The 22,219-nt window shown below is 39.2% G+C and overlaps 1 protein-coding gene across 1 annotated transcript in view; it reads right to left on the bottom strand.

Annotated features, from left to right (window-relative positions):
- KIF26B (kinesin family member 26B) overlaps positions 1–22,219 on the bottom strand; it is a 286,800-nt gene that overhangs the window by 85,250 nt on the left and 179,331 nt on the right. The window contains exon 5 of the mRNA XM_034061110.1: positions 18,470–18,653. Coding sequence (XP_033917001.1) covers positions 18,470–18,653 — 184 coding nt within the window. The remainder of the gene's footprint in view (positions 1–18,469; positions 18,654–22,219) is intronic.

The following is a 22,219-nucleotide window of genomic DNA, read 5'->3' as shown; positions in this document are numbered from 1 at the left end:
GATTATTCCCTAGGATTACTAGTGTGCATCCTGACATAACAGCTACAGTTATGTTCATCAGAAAAGCATGAGAACTCTGTCATGTCCCACTGTGTGTGTAAGCCAGAACAGCCTATTCAGCTTTTCATTGCTTTCTGGGTGAACATACTAATGAATAATGAGCGTACCTTTAAACATACTTGTTGTTAAAGTGAAAATAGGGTTCTTCATTTATGATCCCAAAGTTTCCACATTCTAGGTGGGCTGTTTCTGGTCTTTTTCTCCTTGGCACACTGTTTAGACAAAGATGTGTCTTTATGCTTCACTAACCTTCATGCTGTACTAAATCCAGGCTTTAACTTTTGGAATAGGTGATATTTTTCCCCCTTTCTAAATGAATGCCTTGTTCAACACATTGTTGATACAAGCTGAAGAGAGGTATATTATACCATGAGGGACCAGTTTACATACAGCAGTACACTTTTTTTATTAATGCAATTCATCATTTACCTTATCCTCTCTGTGAACAAAACAAGAGGATCAAATTTATATGTAACTGCCTAATGCAGAGATGTTTGTAAGGCTTGTTTATGAAAATAGAAATCAGTGTAGAAGTAAAATATAATTCATAACATATAAATACTTCCTAAAGGTACAATAAAGCTCGTAGCATCAGGAGAAATAAAAAGCATTATGGGAGAAATAGTAGCTGATCCCCACATGAGAAGGCAGCAGGGAGAGGTCAGGAAGGGAGGGTAAGGGAGAACATGTAGCCCCACCCTGGCCCACACAGTGAGCAGCAATACTAGCTGGGGGGCAAGAAGAGAAGGCGAAGCTTCTGTCTCTGGCAAGTCTGTTAAAATGCTGTTTCTAGCAAGCAATATCTCAAATATCAGCTAATACAGACATCTGATAGTGTAGTAATGGCATCTGGACCAATTACAGTTCTTTTCATGCCCCTTTTCACATAACCAGAGTGAAACCAAGTACTTGTCTACTTCTTCTATCTATAAAGGAAATAAGACATGATGAATTAGGTGCAAGTTCCTCAAATTTTAGGTACTAGATCTTTAGCAGATGTAAAAAAGTACCGATGGGCAGGGTTGTTCTCACAGAGCTCTGCCCTGTTCTACTTGATGCACCTCAGGGATCGTCCTCCCTTTTTATAACACAGTAAGGTCAGCAGGATGGAAGTGAAGACACAGACCAGTGTAAGAGGAAAATACAGATTCCAAAGAAATGGAAACAGCATGGAAGGCAGCCCCAAATGGATGTGGAAGGATGAAAAAGTGGCACTAGGGAATACAACATGGATGGACTGCATTCCTGGTAGCAAAGGTCCAAAGCAATGAAGAATATGCTGTAGTCAGGAGCTGTATTCTGCAGAGTAAGAGTGGTACTGCAGTCCAGAAAACTAGACACAGCTAATAAAAGGGCAGCCTGGAAGAGTTAAATATCAGAATCATTAATGAACTGAAATTAGATTATAAATCCTTTCAGATCTGTCACCCATTGTGGTAATAATGTCCTGCCTCTTCATTTCACTACAGAGACCATTTCTGCTTATGAGACTGTAAGCAATTAGAACATGAGTCCTTGTCACCATGAAATACATCAGAAGACACACAGATCATAAGACCAGAACATCACAAACTATATACTTGTGGTTCATCTACTATGAAGTATTTAAGAAATTAAATGGGATATAAAGTTTTAGGCAGCTGCTGTCAGTTAAAAACAGAAATAGGAAAGATAAAAGGCAAGAAAACTAGAGGGCAAGGGAATGCAGTTGCCACAGATAAGATTTCTATATCAGAAATGGAAAGGAGACAGTGCCCTGTATCACTTCATCAGGAGGTGATTGCTTCTCTTGTTACTGGTGTAACAACAAGCAGTCCTCACAGTGAACATTTGGCTCTGTTCTGTTTTCATGTACTCTGGGCCTCCCAAACCTGTTGTTCCTGTGAAAACAAGCCTTCTGAGAAAATAAGCAAGGACTTTAAGAAAAAAGTGACACTTTTTACAGCAGCAGGAACAGATACTGAATTCTGCTGTGCTGTGGGCCATCAGCTTTCAGAAAGAGAAGCCTCTAGGTCTGGGGTTTGTAAGCAATTTGCCACACTTGTCATCCTTGCTGCATAAAAAGCTTTCCCGGAGGACATTGTTCTAACAAAATTATCCACTGCAAAGGCCAGCAGTATGCTCATCGTGTCTCAATCAAAGCTGCATAAAGAGGAAAGTCAACCATGCATGTCTATCATTTGGATGATTAGCCTTTCTGACTGCAGACACTATTCTAAAAGGCTAATCCTCAGAAGCACCTACTTGCTCACTTAGAAATTATTTCTCTTTGTCTATCAGAAGCATATAGCAATGAATGTTCTCTGAGAACAATATTCGGTAGCTTAAAGCAGAATCAATGCAAATATATCAAAGCATCCTTTTAATCTTTCTACAAACAAATAAGAAAAAAAGAACTGGATATTTATGATATGGAGCAGCTGAAAACAACAACAAAAGAAAGAAGGTGAGCACAGAACACTGGTTGTCATGCACCTCCATTTACATTTTTCATACCACTCCTGTCAGTCTCCATTGCTTAGCCTGTATTCCCTGTGCACCTCAGCAGCTGTATTAGCTACAATTTTTAAAGAGGAAAAAGGCCCATATGGTCAAAAGAAAAGGAAGAATTATTTCCAAGGAACTCTACATAATCACAATACACTGCTTTAATCTCTAAACTTTATTCTGTGTCTGATTTATATTAACTTATATTTACTTATATTATTAGTTAAGTTTTTTAGTGTTTTATCATCTGCTTGAATTCCCTGGTAATTCAAAGGAAAGAAAACCCATTAGCTGCAAGTGATATCCTTACAGATCCACAAGTACACAACAACATAAAATATATTGCTTAATCTGCAAGAACGATTTATCTACCACCTTGTGTACTTTCTGCCAAGGCAAAGTTCTGAGCCAGGCAAAGTCTAAGAATTTCCAGTTTATTTTTACTTTCTCCTTCCTTCCTTTTGTGACATTTTTAACATCTACTCAAAAGAAATTCTTCAAAGGGACCAGATCTGAACCGTAATGACAAAGGAATGTCTAGATGGAGCTAGGAGTAACACTGGGGGTTTTTTGAGACTGAACTGAAAGGAAGATACAATTCTTTCCTTACCTGTCTTATCTTTAAGATCAGTAAAGCACAGACAAATTGGCATCTTAATGGGGGAAAAAAATGCACAAGCAAAAGCATTTTTGTACTGTGAGGTTGCAACAGTCTTTACTTTCAAGATCAACTAAATATCAGCAAATGCAAATTAATGTCTCCCTTAATATGAAGCTCTTCTTGCCAGTCTATAATCATCCTCCTCCCTGTACTCTTGAACTTGGTGTGCTCTCTGGCAGCTATTTGATGTGTGTAAATTAAAAGGCACCACCGCATGACAGAGGTGGTTTTGTTTGACTTCAGCATGTGCAGGCTGGGATGTGAACCACAGGCATGATTGCTGGGACAGCCTGACCAATGTACATAAATTAAAATGTATTTTATTTTATTTTATTTTATTTTTTTATTTATTTATTTTATTTTAACATTAAGTTAATTAAAAACTACAGAAGATGCCACACTGACAATTCTGTTCTCTAAACAGACCAGGTACTGCATAAACTGTATCTAGATCAGTTTACCTATTAACATACCTCAGCTCTATTTCATTAGGTGCATTTCAAAAGGGCAAGAGGATTTTTTAGTGTCTGTGCCTGTTTAATCTTGGGCTCTCAGTCAAGACTGCTAATTCACATACTGGTTTTCCTGATATACTTGTCTATTCATTGAAAGACCACCAACAGGCTTTCCTTCACTGGTCTGGATTTTGAAAATATCAGGTCCAAAAATATCAGGTCCAAAACCTCGTCTTTTAAGAAAGTATCTCTCCATTCTGCTTCCATTTTGGGATATAATACAAACTATCAAACAGGCTCCCATTGTCTCTTTGAAAAACTGACTTCTCCAGCATAACATCTCCCTGAGAATCCAAGGAACAGAATTCCTGCACATCTCCACACAGGAAAAGGCAGTTGCCAGAGAGCCCCCTGCCCCCTGTGTGGGAACCACTGTCCTAAATAATCCTTGAACTCCAGTTACCGCACATGTTGCTGTTCTGTGCGGTGTTCCCGGGGGGGTACAAGGACAGATCTGCAAACATCCCCCTATGCTTACACAGCTAGGCTAAAGTGAGGTAAAATTTATCTTTCCATTCTTAAAATCCCAGCAGCAAGAGCACACACTGTTCATGAAACATCCATTTTAATTCAGTATTTGTCTGCTGCTTGTGAAAGTCATAGCTGAATTTGGTTCAAATTGTCTCAGAAAGCAATCATTCTGACAGAGCCTTACATCCTTTTGCCTTCCATTCAGAAGCCTGTTTTGAGATCTAGTTCTAAAGAAATTCACTTCAGATGGTAACATCTACATGAAAAATACTCAGTTCAGCTTCTGATTCAGATCTTAATTATTTGTTGTGTTTCCACAATCTGCTAAAAGGTAGCTCATTATGAGGTATGAAAGGCCAGCCTCTAGAAAGTATCAAAATCAATTACCAACCTTCAACTATTCAGAGTTTGAGCTTCTTTACCAGCTAGACTTTGAACAATCATTACAGATTTGGACTTCAATCATTCACTTCAAAACAAGTAAGCATGTTGCAACATAAGGCTGTGTGCATCTTGTCTCTGTCAGTCAGGAGGAAACTGCTAATACTCTTCCAAGGAGCTGATTGAGGGATACGGGTGGGCAGCAGTTTTGTAGGATTACGGTGCTGGGAACAAGGGAGGGAGAAAGCATGTTATCACAGGTTTGCTGTATCTGTCTTGTCAGGTCATTTGATTCTGCACTAAACAATGGACATGTTTATTTAGTAGTATAAAAGATTACCAACGGGACAGAGAATTTAGTGAATGCTCTTCTATCTCACAGTAGTAAAAGAACCTATAGGAAAAGAAGAATTGGACTATCAGGAAGCAATTTAAACAGAAGCAGAAGAAACATAAAAGGAGCTTTGTCCAGAGACTGGTATTTTAGACTCACTTGCTAGCTTGAACATATCTACTCTATCCATATTTCCATATGCTCTAGGACTACCTAGTAGGAGAGACAGATTGGTATAAATAGTTGTTTAACACACACCAGCACAAAAACAAAAAACAACCACACATTGAGATGCAAAAGGCTTCCTATGAAAACTCTTGGAACCTAGGAGGTGTTTTCAGCTCTTACAAACCTTTCTTGAAAATGTGGGGGAGAAGGGGGAAAGTAAACTCAGGGCAGGCAACCACCTTGTGTATCTTCTATCCAGGCAGTAACTGGGAACTCTGTAAGAAAATATTAACAGCCAGCCTCTGTAGTACTGTTTGCACATCTGCTTGGTCCCCATACCAAATCTCCACAGTTTAGCCCTGAGAGACAATGGATGCCAATAATGTCTTAAAACAAGAACTGTCTCATTAATGTTATTTTGTGATTATTGCCTGAGAATTTAGTGAAGGGAGACCCAGACATATCCTAAGAGTTGTTTCAATTTTTATACTCTAACTAAAGTTTTTGGTGCGCTTCCTTTTTCCCCTTTGTTTCCCTTTAGATGCAGCAAAAAAAGCAAATTGACGCACCTGTAAATCACATCAAGAAAACAAAAAATCAAACAAAAAAAACCCACCAACAAACAAAAAAACTTGCTAAAAGTGAAGAAATGTTGATATTTAGATCCTGTGCTCAGACTAGAACAGCACAGGTAGCAGGATCATGGGTTCAAGAGAGAAGCCACTTGAGGGTGCAGTGATGGCAAGAGGAGCATCCCACTAACAGAGGTGTAGCCCCAAAACTGGGATAAATGAGAGACATTGGTGGCAGTTAGAAACAGTAAGGTAATATCGTGGTTTAAGCCCAGCCAGCAACCAAGAACCACGCAGCAGCTCACTCACGACCCCCTACTTCTTTCCCCCAGTCCCGGAGGGATGGGGAGGAGAATCAAAAGAATGTAACTCCCACAGGTTGAGATAAGAACAGTCCAGTAACTAAGGTATAACACAAATCACTGCTGCTACCACCAATAATAATAATGATAAGGGAAATAACAAGGGAAGAGAATACAACCACTCACCACCCGTCAACCAATACCCAGCCTGACCTAAGCAGTGATCTAGCCCTTCCAGGTAACTGCCCCCAGTTCTACATCCTGGGAATGACGTGCTGTGGTATTGAATACCCCTTTAGCTAGTTTGGATCAGGTGTGCTGTCTCTGTTTCCTGCTGGCTTCCCCTCCTCCCTGGCAGAGCATGAGACTCAGAAAGTCCTTGGTCAGACTAAACATTACTGAGCAGCAACTAAAAACATCGGTGTTATCAGTGCTGTTCCTAGGCTGAAAGTCAAAAACACAGCACTGAACCAGCTACTGAGAAGGAGAAAAAATGACTGCTACTGCTGAACCCAGGACAGATACACATCAGAATCATGGATAGGTTGATAGAAAACATTTGTGAATCATTTCTGGGGAGGAAATAAAAGTAAAATAATTTGGATTTGGATTGATAGGCCTAATAGCATGACAGTAGTTAATAGTTATTATGGGTAATGAATATCATGGATACAAGAATCAAAGATCAAAGTTTGTTGTCAGGTTCTGTAAAAATGCCTGTGAACACTGAAAATTTAATCTTGGGCTTATCCACACGAATTCATGTGCTCAGAGTGCTTCAGTCATGCAGTTCACAAAATAAGAATGCTCCATGCATTGCTTTTGCTGAGACTAAGCACAGGTAAATGGAGTCTACCCACTTATCAGTGTAGTTTACCTACTTTCACTGCTTTGCTGAAGCAGGGAAAAGCTGGTGAATTCAGCTACCGCTGTGTTCATCCCTGATGCTCTAATTTACAACATTTACATTAGTGGAGGTACAACCTGAATGATTAAGAGTGACCAGCCAACAGTGTACCACTCTATTTCAAAAGTTAACCATCAAACTGTGCCGAACACTTACAATAGTGATGACATGCACAGAAAGTTCAGGATCGGTGTGCAGTCATTATATTCTTCTGTCTTTGTGTTTCATACCCCTGCCAAGTTCTCTTTCATCCCATCCCCTCCAATAGGCTTTCTTCTTCTTCTATTACTGAAGAAAGCACTGTTTAAGCAACAGCTTTTTCTACCCTTTTAACCTGACAAATTAAGGAGAATTTTCCTTTGGCAACCGACTGTGATGACCTATGCTGTACACTATATTGAATTCCTTAGTAATAAATATATTACATGGAGAAACGTTTTGGACTACTAAAACCATGTTAAAAGCAGGATGATATATGATTTACCACCTTCAACACTGAGCTCCCATGTTGCGAGTTTCACAAATGATATTGCTTTCCAGAAAAACAGTGGAGTAATGGTTGTGCTGCAGTTCTTTGCTAACCTTCTGCTCCATCAGTGTATCAGACATTCAATCAAATGGGCTTCCTTTGATAGCCTTATCTCTCAGTGGGCCAGTGTTGCTTGGATGGAGCTGTGTGAAATGGCTGCACACTGCACTAGCTCCAATACCTATTTCACTGAGAGCAGAATTTGAGTGTCCTGAAAATTGCTAGCAAATAAGACTTGAAATCAAAGTGACAGCAGTCTCATGCCCTAAGTAAGGTACATTTTGATACCCAGCAGGGGACCACAGAGTAGTTCAGAGTCATTATTTTAATTCTGTTGAAAAGAACCATGCAGAGGCCACAAATCAGGTAGAGCCCTGCCAGGTCAGTGACTGAAAGACATAGGCTGTGCAGGAAAGGATGGGTGGGAGCAGAGTCATCCAGTGCCACAGAACCAGATACTCGCATTTCTTTTTGCCCAGCCTGGATACTACACCCCAAGAGACTCAAGGATGCTGGTGATTTCATGCCACTGCAATCCGGAAAGAGCTTACAAACCTCCAGGGAACAGTTTGCATCAATTTGTCCTGAAGCGTGAATATTTGACACTTGTAATGTCTTGTCTGCCTTTATACTGTGGGCTGGGAGTGGGAGGAGAAAACAGTGAGAGGTTTATGTAGAGGAAGGCTAATAATCAGAATACTCTTCTAATTCAGCATTATTATCCCTACTGAATTAGATGGATCAGCAAAGATGTTTCATTTCTTTGGAGATAAAAAAGGACATTCTGAAATCCTGAAGACATATAGTGCCTATTAGTGTCTATGTAAAAGCCCTAGAAATAATGCTCACAGAGATAAGATGAAGAATAAGAAAATAATAAAGGCAAAACAGCAACGGCAAATTTCCCACTATGTGCTGCTCTGCAATTAACTGTTTGAAGCAATTCCCGATCCCCTTAATCTCAAGAACTCTGCTTATCTGCCCATCCAGTTATTTTTAATTTGTACTTCTATTATTACTGCTGCATTATTAATACACCCTGATAAGATAGGAAATAGCTTGGTGATGTTCTGTTTCAGCAATGCCTTGCACAGTGTAATAGTCTTTATGATTAATAACTCCTTCCCATCTGAGGAGATTCATGATTCCCACCACTCACAGAATACAAGGCCCTGGGGGAATCCTCTGCATTGCTATTCCATTTCCCAAAAGCAGCCTGGGCCTCCTTGTGTTTATCACATCCCGCACACGCTGTTATCAATCAGGGTGCATGCTGCCTCCTGTGTGGCCAGCCAATAGGCACCCTGGATGCCTCCGTCAGATCTCGTGCCAGCACATACCTTAGCACTGCTTCTCACAGCTGACAAAAGCTCAGTGGTTAAGGTATTTACTGGGGGCAGACGGGGAGCAGAGGACAGCTTTTCTAGCTACACTGCTTCCAGAATCTGGGCCCAGGAGCTGCAGTCAAGCTAGTCAAGAACATATTTCTACCACAAATCAAGATTTGTATTTGAATAAACCTCCAGCAATACTGAATGGTGGGAAGGAGGGGGCGAAACATTAAAGCAAAGATAATTATATTCACACTATACAGTTTGAAATACATATGTCATATTTTCTGTGGGAAAAGGGGGCAGGAAAGAAAGGGAAGAAAGAATCAACAGTTTTTAAGTTTTCCCACATCTATGCTTCTGTAATGGAGTATGTGATGTTGTAAATGTTATTGTATAACTTTCCTGCTGGCATTCTAAGAAACACCACATTTTGACACCATTATCTTTTTCTAACTAAGCATCTCCCCATCAGTACAAACACAGTAAATTGAGTAGAATTCTGGAAAAATCCAGCAGCAACTGATATGGATGAGAGCAACTGGGATCTACAGAAGTGCAACAGAGCCTCACAAATACCTAGAGAATTTAATGTCAAATATTCCTGTTTGTATCACCATTTTCAATCACCTCATTGGATAGAAAAGATCCTCCAATGTATAGGAAGACTAAGCTATGAAAGAAGAATATTGTTCTTGATAAAAATCCATGAGAGGTTACAGGGAATGTCTTAAGGGAATGTTGAGTTCTCTCTCTGAAAAAAAAAAATGTTAAAAAATCTGCTATTTGATTTTATGAATAAAAGCAAGTCTATAGCTAGTTTGCCTCCCAATTTTTTCAGATAACTTGCTCAGGAATGCTATATATAGCTTTTTCCTATATATTTCCACTGTATTTGTGGGGAGGATGAATACATCTATACACGTATATATGCACCTATATGTGTTTCTAGATACAAATGTACACACCGTATGTATTGCGTGAATTACACATATACCTACGCATATGCGTACTGTCAAAGTTACATCCACTCCACTTCTCACTTTTAAGTGCCACAGGAGATGTTTTGAGGGTCACAGGCCTTAAAAATGTATTAACCTACCTCCTGATATTTTAAGATCAAACAGGTCTATGATTTAAAACTTTGGTTTTACCTTTACTACATAGAAACATTCTTTTTAAAGAAAAAAAGGAATATTCAAGTATTGCTTTTCATACCTAGCATTTCGTATCTCACTATCCAATGAAAGATTTTTTAACTGCTAATCTGTTTTGCAACACTATAGAAGAAAAAGGTTTTATATATCTAGAAAACTAAATGGTATTTTAAATCTTTTGAAACACCAAGCCACACGGCTACCTCTCTGAGAAGGAGTCCTCTCTGGAAGCAATTCACAGGTCATGTTGCAGAGTGATGACCATCTGGGCATCTGAAGGCCAGAGATTCTAATCTAATAGCTATGCACATTGTGATCAGTTTTACAGATTCATCCTAGCAGAAGTACAGTTGAACATCTCCACTCTTTAAATTGATAAAAATCCGCTCAACTTTCCTTTGTTTTGCATAAGGCCAAATGTGCAAAATCCTACCTGGTCTTTTCCTTGAAGGACGGGCTGCTTTATGCAACCTGCTCAGCTGCATGCAGGTCTGCTCAACCAGACCTACATGTCATGTAGTGAACCTCCAGTGTTTCTTAGACTGGAAAGCAGAGGATGCAGACTTCCATCTGAAGGAGATGCAAGTACCTAGAACTTTCTGCAAGCATGTTATTAATATATCTCCCAGTAGGTGGTTTTCTATTAAAGTTAAAGGTTCAGAGCAGGACACAAGAAGAGACTGTGCTCCTATTCAGATAGAGATTAATTTCACCTTACTAATATTTAATTCTAAAACAGCTGTCTAGGTTGCCCCTGTAATCAACTGAAAAAGAAAGGAACATCTGGTAGGCAAGTCATCCCATCCTAATATAGGTAACACTTCTCTCCCATTCCTCCATGGGAGGAATTCATATGACCAGCCTAGATCAGAAGGATAGTAATCAGTTCACTTAAGCTAGCCTAACATGAATCACAGCCTAAGGGAACGCAATAATGGTGGCACTGAAAAGTGAAGAAAAAGACAGGGAGATAATGGCTTGAGCATGGGGGTACAAGCTTTTGTGCTTCATAAAAGCACAAAAATGGATAAATGTCTACAGAGAGATATTCCTGAAAATGGGTTTGATTCCTAGAGGAAAAGGCAAAAAAGGAAGAGACAGTGAATAAGAAGAGATATTATCTAATGGTACTCTCAGTATTAAAATACATTTCACCTTAAGCTCTTCTTCAGCTGAGCTCATTATCTATTTAAGTCAATGTTGTACCAGAGATATGAGGTAAAGCCCAGACCTTTAGGATAATGGAAAGCAGAATAACCTTGCAGCTGAATCAAGAGGCTCAGCCAAATCATTAGTCCGTGATGTTACAGCAGTGCTAGAGTGAAGCCTCCTGCAGTGTCACCATCCTACCTGCACCACTGAGTACTGCTCTCGGGCACATGCTGAGAGGAGTCAAACACAAAAGGAAGAGGATGGGAGGAGAAAAGCTTGAGAAAGTTTTAAAGAAAAAAATATATCTAGCAAGGCCTACAAAGAGTGCTTAAAGCACAGTGCCTGATTTGCATGAGATCTCAGAAAATTTACCATGTCTTAGGTTTTGCAAACTATTCAGCATTTAAATTCCTTCCTCGGCATTGTCTGAGAAACGCTTTGTAATTTTCAGTTTCTTTCATCTTGACTTTCCTGATTTATATTAACCTCTTCTTCATGGGTTTAAAAATTAATTAATGGGGTGAGAGGTGTAGAGGAGAGGGCAGGGAAGAAGCGGATGTTTCAAAAAGTACTAGAGTCTTAGAAATGAAGTGGAAGTGATTAACTAGAACTATCATGATGCCCAAAAATATCAACCAGCAGCATCTGCTTGCCATGAGCTCCTCTCTCTGGAGTCTGCTCCTTGCCAACTGAACTTAGGAATCCCATTATCAGGAATGACAGCTTGTCAAGCCAGGATCTGTGAAACAACTTTCTATGCTTTGAATAGATTGCAGGTGGGCCAAAATGGACCCACTGCCCTTAAACCAGCTCATTATCAGGTAGGGGCAAGACCTAATTTTCCCCTCCTAAAGGGGCTGGCTAGGTTATATGGCAGAAAATGCCATTAATTTCACTTTTTTTAAAAGCCCTCCTAGCAGGAGCCAAGACAAAGAGCATGAAAGCTTCTCTGCCATATGTGAACAGTACATTTGGTGAGGAAAATCCCAATTCTGAGCAATTGTACCTAGAGGGCAAAAGGCCACCTGGATTTCATTCCAAGTGGAACTAACTATTTAATTTGTACAACAATCATGTTGACAACAATCATGTTGACAACAAAGATGAACACGTATGTTTCCTTTAAATGCCTCAAGGGATCATCTTTTTTTTTCTTTTTATTCCCCCCATTTCAGTAACCATGGTAACTTTGGGCAAAACCAGCTTTCACCTTGGCAATTGTTTTCTGCAAGAAAGGGTTTAAAATCACATTTTTCATCTAACTGTTAACATTTTCCGCTATACACCTGAGTGATGGAGAGAGAGCCTGTGCTTTACAAAGGAAAGGGAACCTCTTCTGATTCTTCCTGTAAAGCCTTCAACATGGATGGCAGCAAAGTGAAATAGAGAATTTATTTTGTAAGTTGTGTTTGGTTTTTTGCTGACCTTAACACAGGCTTTCATAAATACCTGCTTGGTGTATACTGTAGGGTTGCCAAAAAATCCTCACATCCACCATCACCTGGACAGAATGCAAACTCTGATAGTAGAAGAGGAGGTTTCCTGTGTCTTTTTGACTTAATCAAGATGTTATTCCCTTCAAATCATGTTTACAAATCACATAAGTCTAAGAATGTCTCTTTACTTTCCACCAATACAAAGAGTTGAGACTGATTGAAAACACCTATTGACAAAGATTATTCAAATCATGAGTTTTACAGATTATAGCCAAACAGATTGTTTATATATAATAGCACACATATTAGTGCTAAAATTGTTACCCTAAGTAATGAAAGGTCTAACAAACTATTTTAAGGCAGCGGATAGCTGAAATACTAGCCATTGCATTGGCACACACTCCTGTCCCTGCTAAAAGACAGCTCTGAACCTGCTCAGAAACCTGAACTTCATGGGCAGTGGGGTTTTCTTCACTGTTACTTTTGGCAGGGGTACATAGAAACAAGAAATAGCACAAGCAGAGAAGCAGGGACAGAAAGAACAACCAGGGTGAAGACAAACTTGGACAAACTTTGGTACTGTAGAACTAAGAAATGTCCTTAAACTAAGGAAGAACTGAGGCACTAAAGTCCTAGGTGAAAAGACCTGGTTAAGAAGGAAAATTGGTTTTGGTTGCTTCTCTCCATTGGCATTCAGGATTTTGTGTTTCCTTGTAAAAGAACTAAATTGCACTAACAATATCTGGTCATAATACAAGCTTTAGTGGTGGACTTGGCAGTTAACAGTTGGGCTTGCGGATCTTTTCCAACCTTCCTTAAAACAATTTTATGGTCCATTCCTTTCATAATCTCTTTTCCTGTCTGGAAAAAGTCTGCAAAGCACTGCGTCTTGACAAGCCACCTGGATCAAAGGGACATTAGCATGTCAGATGATCAATATACAAAGTGGGATGGTATGACATAAAACTATCTTTTAAAATTTAACAATGATACTACCACTGCCTTTTTTAGGCCAAAGCTATCAGAATTTTAATGCCCATCATTAGTGATATTCTGCCTCTGTGGTCCTCCTGCCTCCAAAGAGGCAAGGAGTATCATACTTCTCCCCAGACAAATGTGTTCTCCTTCATTAAGCAATATACTTGCCAGCTACCCTTTTTGGTGCAAACCTTCAGTGGGGCTCAGGGAAGTGGCTTCCAATCCAATCCCAGTGATATTCACAAGGGTCAAAGGAATGACATAGTTGAGTGCCTCTAAAAATCCTCCATTGTTTTGGTGGTGGCACTTCCAAGTCAAAATATTTCTGATGATTCCAGATAGAGTTTTTTGCAAATCAATGTGAGGAAAAGGTAAGCTGCAGACTAATGAAAAGTGAATGGTAGATTTTAGGCTTATTTCAATCAAATATTACTCTTTAATGGATGATTAAATTCTTACAGCCAGGCACTGAAAAATTATTTGTAACTGAACCTTCTTTAGTATGTGACACAAATCCTTAGAAGAAAGGTGTATGACTAAGGAATGTCTATAACACTGCTAATCTCCTACTAGCATTTTGCTGGCATTCCTAGCATTTGGCTATGGCTTGGCTCCCATTCACACCCCTGACCAGGCAGGTTCCATGCTCAGCCCTTACTGGTCCTGCATCTCTCACTCATTTACTACTCTCAAAAACCTCTCTCTTGTGCTGCTTCCTACCCTGCCCTACACACTTGGAAAGGGCTCCTCAGAAGCATCTGCAGTGTGACCTATTACTCCCCCTTCAAAGATTTTAATAATCTCCTCTTCTACAACACCTACCAAAGCTTGACAAGGGGTATCTAATATTAGACTGCTGATGGGTTGAGGACACTGCTATCAAGATGACCGATAATACCTCATTGTTTCTTCTTGCTTCCCGTCTGTCTGGTCTTCCTCCCTACTCTGAGTTCATAAGTGTCCTAGTACAGAAACAGGGGCTTTTTATCTGAATCTATAGATAATTTAGTAAAATGGGGCTAGGCTTTGGAAACAGGAGTCCTAGTGCTACAGAAAAATAAAAAGTAAACACAGTGTAACAAATTACAGTCCATATTGCTAGCAGGTTGAAATAACTACCCAAAGAAGGTTCAGTGATGACTTGTTTCTCCCAGTAGAAACTTTTTGCATAGGGATGATTCTAAAGCACAAATGCTGCTATTTTATTTTGAGCTGAACAAGTACCAACAAATAATAATTCACTTACAAAAATAAAACCCAACAAGGAAAAGTAAACAAATCTCTTCCCAAACATAACAAATACCTTTCAGTGACAGTTTGCAAGACTACACACAAAGAAATAATAAATGAAAGAAAGCACAGAGACAAAATCCATTCATCCTAAACCCTGTGCCACCTAAAAGCAACCTATTTATCAAGGCTGTCAGAAATTTCTTCATTCAAGCTGTTTTTCATCTGTCACGTGGGATTTAACAAAACAACTTCTTTCACAGAAAGAACATTTCTGATTTTCATCAGAAGTATTGGTTTAGTTTTGGTTTTGTTTGACAGAAAATGGAAGGAGAAGGCAGGAAGAAGGAGGGAAGCAGACTGGGGAGGAAATCTAAGCACACCTTACTAGAATGCCTTTACAGTAGTTAATCTGAGTGCAAGCATGGACTGATTAATTTTTTCTGCATGTAAAGCCTTTTGCTTTGTTTCTTGGTTCATTATCAGAAGGGACAAAACAGTTTCAAGAAATACTTTTCAGAAAATAATGGGACTTGGGGAAAATGCATGTACAGTCATTTGGGACAGTGGAAGTCTCTCCATGTGTAAACCCAGAGAAAGCGATCTGCCACTCAGAATATGTTTATTCAAAGACAGTAGAAAGCAGGAAAAGTGATGGTCAAGATGTGGAGTTTTATGGGACACAACTGTCGCTCAAACCAAAAGAACATTCTGCTCTCAAGAAGCAACTGTGGGCATACCACACTATCACCTGGGATCAGTTCCCTCTGCCAGCAAATGCAAACCCAAAGCACATATGGATGTGATGAGCCTTCTACGAAGCTGAACTTCCAAATAACACTTCTTCCAAATTCCAGGCTGGTACATTTGACTTGCAAGGTTTTTTGTAAGTAAATGTCTGCAGCATGCAACCTGAATAATACTCTTCATCAGTTTAGACTCTTCAGTTGTACCATATACATGCTGACTGAGCTGCTAATTAACTTTTAAGTATGTTGCTGGTAAGAAATTCTTCCTAGTTTGACTCACAAAAATTATATGCCTGTACATGACAGCTGAGAAACTCTACAATTTTAAATAAATCAGTCATCAATTTTGCAATGAGAAGTAGAATCTCTGAAATTTCTAGAAGTGAAAATGTAAAATGGCAACTGTTTGGTGGCAAGTTCATTTCAGAAAACTGAAATAAAATTTAACCTCAAAGTCTAAGCTTTGAAGTACCTGACTTCTTACCCTGCAGCGTCTCAGATGCCCAACTACCTTGGCAAACTGACAGCTCTCAAGCTGACACCAACCATCTGTGCCAGGGCTCCCAGCCCTATAGCAAAGAGTCTGTCTTCCTGGAAGCTCGTCTGTGTGTAGCTATCCCCAGGAGCCTCAGAAATCCAGAACCCTTGGCAACAGCCAGCCTTCCAGGTCTGATGTAGCAGACTTTCCAGTAACAAACTGTCATGTTAGAAATTGCCCAGCCCACTCAAGCCCAAAGTGTTTTAAACAGTTTTATCACACTGGAGTTGCTGGTAAAATGCTATTTAAAAACAAATCAGAAAAAAACTCTCAGTGACTGAAAGTAATGTTTAGCTTCCCTGAACCCAATTTCTCCACACAGGTCCACATGTTACAAATTTATACCCTTACAGAAAACACTATATGAGACAAAATGTTGAGAAAAGTAACAGGTTTTTGCATGTTCCTATCAAAACATATGCCAACCAAATGGAACAGAACATGTATAAATAACAACAACAGAAATTAAAAGCAAAAAAGCTGGACATTCCATTACCTCATCTGGTTTTCCAAGTCTGATAGATAAATTACATTGTTATCCCGCAGTTTATTTCTTATGCCTCACACCTCTTTCTTACATATTAAAATGAAACTGCACTACAGAGGTAAACTGATGAGAAACTTTGATGAAAAAAGTACACAAGCTTCAGGTCATCTTTATAGGGTGACTGCTTGAAGAAACCAAAGAGATGAAAAATTAAACTGAATTCCAGAAACTGCAGCTTAGGCATATTTTTGCTCATGGAAATGTGGGAAAGAAAAAAAAATAATTTTCTTTCTTTTGACCCTATGAATTAACCTAATTTGGTTTACTACTTTAGAGGAGCATGTGTGAAAACAGTTTTTAAAACATCTTGGCTATTTCTCATATCCTCCAATAGCTACAGGATGGTATGTCTAAACTGAAAAGAAATAGCTTCCTTCACTCGCTGAACTGCAGAACTTCAAAATCTCAGCTGTAAGTCTGGAGCCTGTTCTTGTGCATGATGCCAATGAAGAAGCAAATCACAGGTCTGTTTGGGCATACTGTAAAACTGTCTCCCAAACCCTATCCACTGGAAACCACTTATTAGAGGAGTAAGAAAGGTTCGGATAAAGCTTGCAGTGCTTTGGTAGAACTGTTTGTGTCTCTGTGTGTAGATGCTCTTTTCGGGAAGAGTGAAAACCAATAGTTGGGAAAAGTGCTCACACAATTCAACAAGGGTGATTGGTCCCTTGTTTTTATGAACACAACCTTCATTATTTCTCAATGGAATTTTTATTTTTATTCAGAGATAACCTGTCCAAAGCACAGAAAAGTAAGAATCCTGAGAGGATGGCTTCTATTGTAAACATTTTCCATAGCAGCTTCTTACAACAAACAGGTTAAAGTTTACTCCTCCTCCCGTTAAAGTCAGATCATGTATCACTACTAACTTCTGTAAGATCATGACAGATTTGTACATTTCTTCCCACCTACCAGACCAAGGGAATGGAAGAAAGCCCTGTGTTGAGGGAATCCCTTTCCAAACAGGCATTAAACCATCCATGAAAATAGCACCATTGTTCTTTGAAAAAAAATAATCTGGAACTGCACAATATAAGAAAATGAGTATCCAAAATCAGCAATGAAAACTCTGAAGCCCATCCTATGCTCAGCATCCTAGAGCATACGTTATAATTCTTTTCTAAATACAAGGATTTCCACCAAATTCATTATCACAGCTTAGTATTCAATGAATATGAATATGCCGTGTACACAGATGCTTGCATAAGAAACTACCTTGATTAAAGCAAACTGCTGTCCTCAGCAACAATGAGTATGTATTCCCAGATGTAATATGCCAGACTCTCCATTTGTGACAGGGAAAAGGAAGGGCCACTTAAACAACAAAGCAACAGCAAACTAAATAGCCACCTCCTCTATCACCTCAGCCACTTTCCATTGTAACTATGAACATAACCAGCATTTTAAGAGGATATGACTACGGAAATGGTAGGAAATAACATGACAGAAGGAAAAAGGCACAATTCATCATTATCAGCATAGGCTTTGTTCAGGTACATGGCCCAGACTTGTCCTGACTGTACTGGAAGAAAGCCAAGAAACATGAGCTAAGAGCAAATTACAGCAAGTCCACCCAAGACACCAGTCTGGACAGCAAGGGGATCAGGAACCCAGAATATGCCACGGCAAGCAACTGCTATGCAGTTTAAAAAAGCCACAATCGCTCTAGAAACCCCAGCAGAATGGACATTATCACTGTCTAGTAGCACTGTGCAGGTGGGCCCTGAAATGTATTACTCCTGCACAATTAGGTCTGCCTTTGCTCAAGTCAACCTCAACTTTATTAAAAGTTCGTTTTCATTAAGTGACTTATGTTGTTAAACCTTTGTATGCATGTTCAGGGACCAGTTGCAATAAAGCCAACTGAGAAATGACATGGTATTATAATTCCCTTACAGTTTTCCACAAGAATAAAATCTTCTCCCATATAAAACAAGTGTTCTGGTGATACTTGCAAGGCCTACCTTGCCCAAACCAGGGGTGTCTTTCACTTTGCTGACTGCCCTCAATAAACATGGTGGTGCAGGGGGTTGGGAAGTCTGAAGTATACTGCTGAAGCTGGTAGGGAAGAGAGGAGATTCAGGAACAGATGATGCAGAAGGCCTGTGCTTCTTCTTTTTGGAAGACAGGTTCAATTTCTGAGCAGCTCTGTGGGAAAAATTACAAGAGTAAGCTAAAACAAACCCAAAATCATCAACACAAGCAGTCAAGAATAAACAAAGGTATTTATCAGGCACTATTTATGTGGGATCTCAGTTTTGACTTTATTGATCCCAACAGTTTTACAGTTCTTCACTCATTATTACTAGTATAATGCACTGATTTTACAAAATTGCTCCAAGTTTACAGTCTGTATTAAGTAGGTTCTCAATTAGGCTTTTGTCCCTATCTCATCTGTTGAAACAATTCAGCCTTCAAGAAAGCTCTAAACCTTCCAATTAAATCAATGAGCTATATGGCAATTTCTGTTCAAAAATTAAGTTCAGTCACCACTAAATGGTTCACACAGAATTGTGTCTGATTATAAAATGAACAATTCTGCAATGCTTAGAGGTAAGCAGACACTGTTAATTAGTATTAAAAGCTCCAGTGAATTTGCTGAGGTGTAAGAAACCTTGCATTTGCTATTTTAAATTTTTATAATTTCTTAAAGCATAAGCCAGTCTAGAAACCAAACAAACAGTGACCAATGGAAATACTGTTCTTTGCAATGAGACAGAGACAGCCATACCTACCTACAGCTGCTTTAACCACTAAGCAGCGAAAACAATGAAGATGGGGTTTGATACATGCCACTCTTGGATAAAAATGCTGAAGTTTGTATAGACTTTGATTAAAAATCTCCTAAGCTTTTCCAGAACAGAAACACTCAGTACTGTTTTTTTGCAAAATGCTGCATTTTGAGAGACAATTCCGCATTCAGCCTTTGTTGCAGCTCTTTTGTTCCAACATTTGTGCATTCTGCACTGCCCAGGGATAATGTTAATATTAATCTTACTGTCCCAAGGTTTCACTTCGGTAAAAAAGAGCACTTTAAACAAAGCAGGTCAACTGGAGTACCATCTCAAAGGAGAGATGAATAGAACAATTCATGAGCTACATTCATGTTGTTTGCTTTGGCAAACTGTGACTTAAGATAGGTATAAAATAGTCTGTGCTGATAGTAGCTCTCCTTACGTTGCTGAAGTATGACAGTCAAGACCAATAATTCTAAATCCTCCTAAGCTGTAAGAAGCTTTAACTCCATTACACTAGTATCGGTATACATAATCCAAAACTCAACTTACAAAAAGTAATTACATGACTTTATTCCAAGAAGTCAGGGGAAAAAAGATTGAACATATATATGTATATATGTATATATGAAATTATATGTATATATATGAACATATATATGTATATGAAATTACATATTAATTTCAGCACTTAAGTACCTTGTGTTTGTATCAGATGTGTCAAACACATGAGCAAATTACTGCTGGGCATGAAGATGCCATATGTCAGCTGCTCATGTGCACACTGCATGTACCACCAGTATGTACACTTTTGGCCTATGGCAAGTGCAAAGCAGTTCCAAATAGATTAGTTTTTAATAAAAGAAAAACAACAGGAGATTTTAATTGACCCAACACAGAATTTTAACTTGGAAGTTTCTGTACCACCCCCTTGTCCATGTCCTTCCCTTCCTTCTAGCCTAAAGAATGCAGTTCATAATCTGGGCCCTCTCTTTAAGAGTCTCCTTTCTTTTTCATAGAATCAACATGTTTGGTCAAAACCAAAGCAAAAAGCATTTTTCATTTCCCTAACAACATTTCAATGGTTTGAGAGGATTTAGTGATTTCAGCTTCCACACTGTCCATCACTAACGCTTCTATGAAGTTTTCCATGCTGAATCGAGATTTTCTTATGCCTTAGCTTCATCATTTTAAGGAAAATCCTGTATGCTGTGTGCAACAACTGAAAATACAATTTTAGCCAAACACACTGAAAGATGTATTCCTGTTGTCAAGCTCAGTAGTCCAGCCTTAAATATAGGCAGTGGCTCCACCCACTCTGGTCATACATCTGATCTCATTGACTCACCTTGGTGAAAATACATTTTCTAAAAGCCATTTTCTAAGTTGACTGACGGAACCATTATCCCTCTTGCCACTAAAGGCTTCCCCAGTATTTGCTGTTCTTTTTACAAAGCTGATAGTGTAACCACTTTGTGACCCCACAAAGCTGGCATTTTCTTGAAGAAAAAAGACATAGTTGGAGGTACCTGGCCTTTTTGAAACCTTGGAACTATATTCCAGTTTGACAGTTACAACCTTTGAAATTGCATTCAAATGGCAGAACATGCATTTTGCTTTATATTCTTGGCCTGCAACTGGCAAAACGTATGAAAAAGCACTGAACCATTTCTCACAACTTCATGGGGTTTCCTGTTTTTCTCCAAGGAGAGAAAAATCAATGCATGGCAGGCTAGAAAATCATTTACAAGCCCTATCAGACTTGTCTGAATTTTGAAGGGGATCAAAAAGGCAATAAGCCTCAGGTAATTCCCAGAGCATTTAAGTGGGAAGAGAAGGATATTTTAACCAGATGTAGGCTGTACATGCATGACACAAACATGCACAGAATGGCTTTCTTGTGAGCACATTTGAATGAGTAAAATTCAGCTTGGGTGGCTAGCATTGCTCTGAACACAGTCAGTCATGCCAGCTGATGCTGATTTGGCCCTGCAGTCTAGCACAGTAGTTTAGAAATTCTCATACTCCTCAAGTCAAGCCAGAGCCCTGGCTCTCCCATGCAGCCTCTATGAGCCACCAGACCTCTCAGGCAAAGCACCAGGCTGGATCTTGGGAGACCTGATGCCACTGCAGCTCACAGCCTGCCCTCCCCAGCCATCAACTGTTTAGACTCTGCTCTTTGTGTAGGAGGCAACTAATTTGTTTAATATCTAGTATAATAGGATTCTGATTTCCACTTGAGAGTACTGCAGTAATGGTAATGGCAGTGATGGCAGCACAGCTTTATGTATTGACAATAAGCTGATTATACTCCAAGTTATGTTACATCCCACTTGAGCCAAGTAATATCAGCTGTGAACTATGCAGGAGTGCAATGCAAACCATTTCCCCACCATGTGCGGTAAGTCTGTGGTAGGGATTGTGTCCACAGAGGCACACAAGGAACTTGATCCAAACCGAATTTTTGAAGTACATAATTTAAACTGTATTAGACCACTGTGTGAACTCATTTGCAATAGAACTGTCTATGGCAATTTTACTGATGTATCTTCCAAAATAATGCAGATTTAATCTAGGTTAGCTAATAAATTTTGCATTCATACCTTCAGTGATTTGAGTTATTTTTCCCCAAGAGTCCCTATGTAAACAAGCAGCTGGAGACTTTTTGAAAGCTTACAAGGTTTGTGGTAGGGGAAATAATCACAAGATCAAGATTTGAGATTGCAGGAGAGGTATTCAAAAGCTGATTAAAGTTCAATCCAAATAAAACTGATGCATTGCTGGCAGGAAAGGAAAATTGCTTCGAACATCCACCTGACCCATAGCAAAGACTTAGGTCATTTCTTGAAAGGACATTCTCTGATTTTTGTTTTTAAAATACAAATTTAACAAGGTATATCTTTGGCAGTCAAAACATTTTTGACCTCCCATCTACGCAGAAATGGTGATATATTTTTTCTCCACAGGCAGGCTGGGATA

Source organism: Melopsittacus undulatus, chromosome 3, assembly GCF_012275295.1.
Source record: "Melopsittacus undulatus isolate bMelUnd1 chromosome 3, bMelUnd1.mat.Z, whole genome shotgun sequence".
Taxonomy (NCBI): Eukaryota; Metazoa; Chordata; class Aves; order Psittaciformes; family Psittaculidae; genus Melopsittacus; species Melopsittacus undulatus.
The sequence above is the reverse complement of the archived record's forward strand: the minus strand, read 5'-3'. Positions and strand labels throughout refer to the sequence as shown.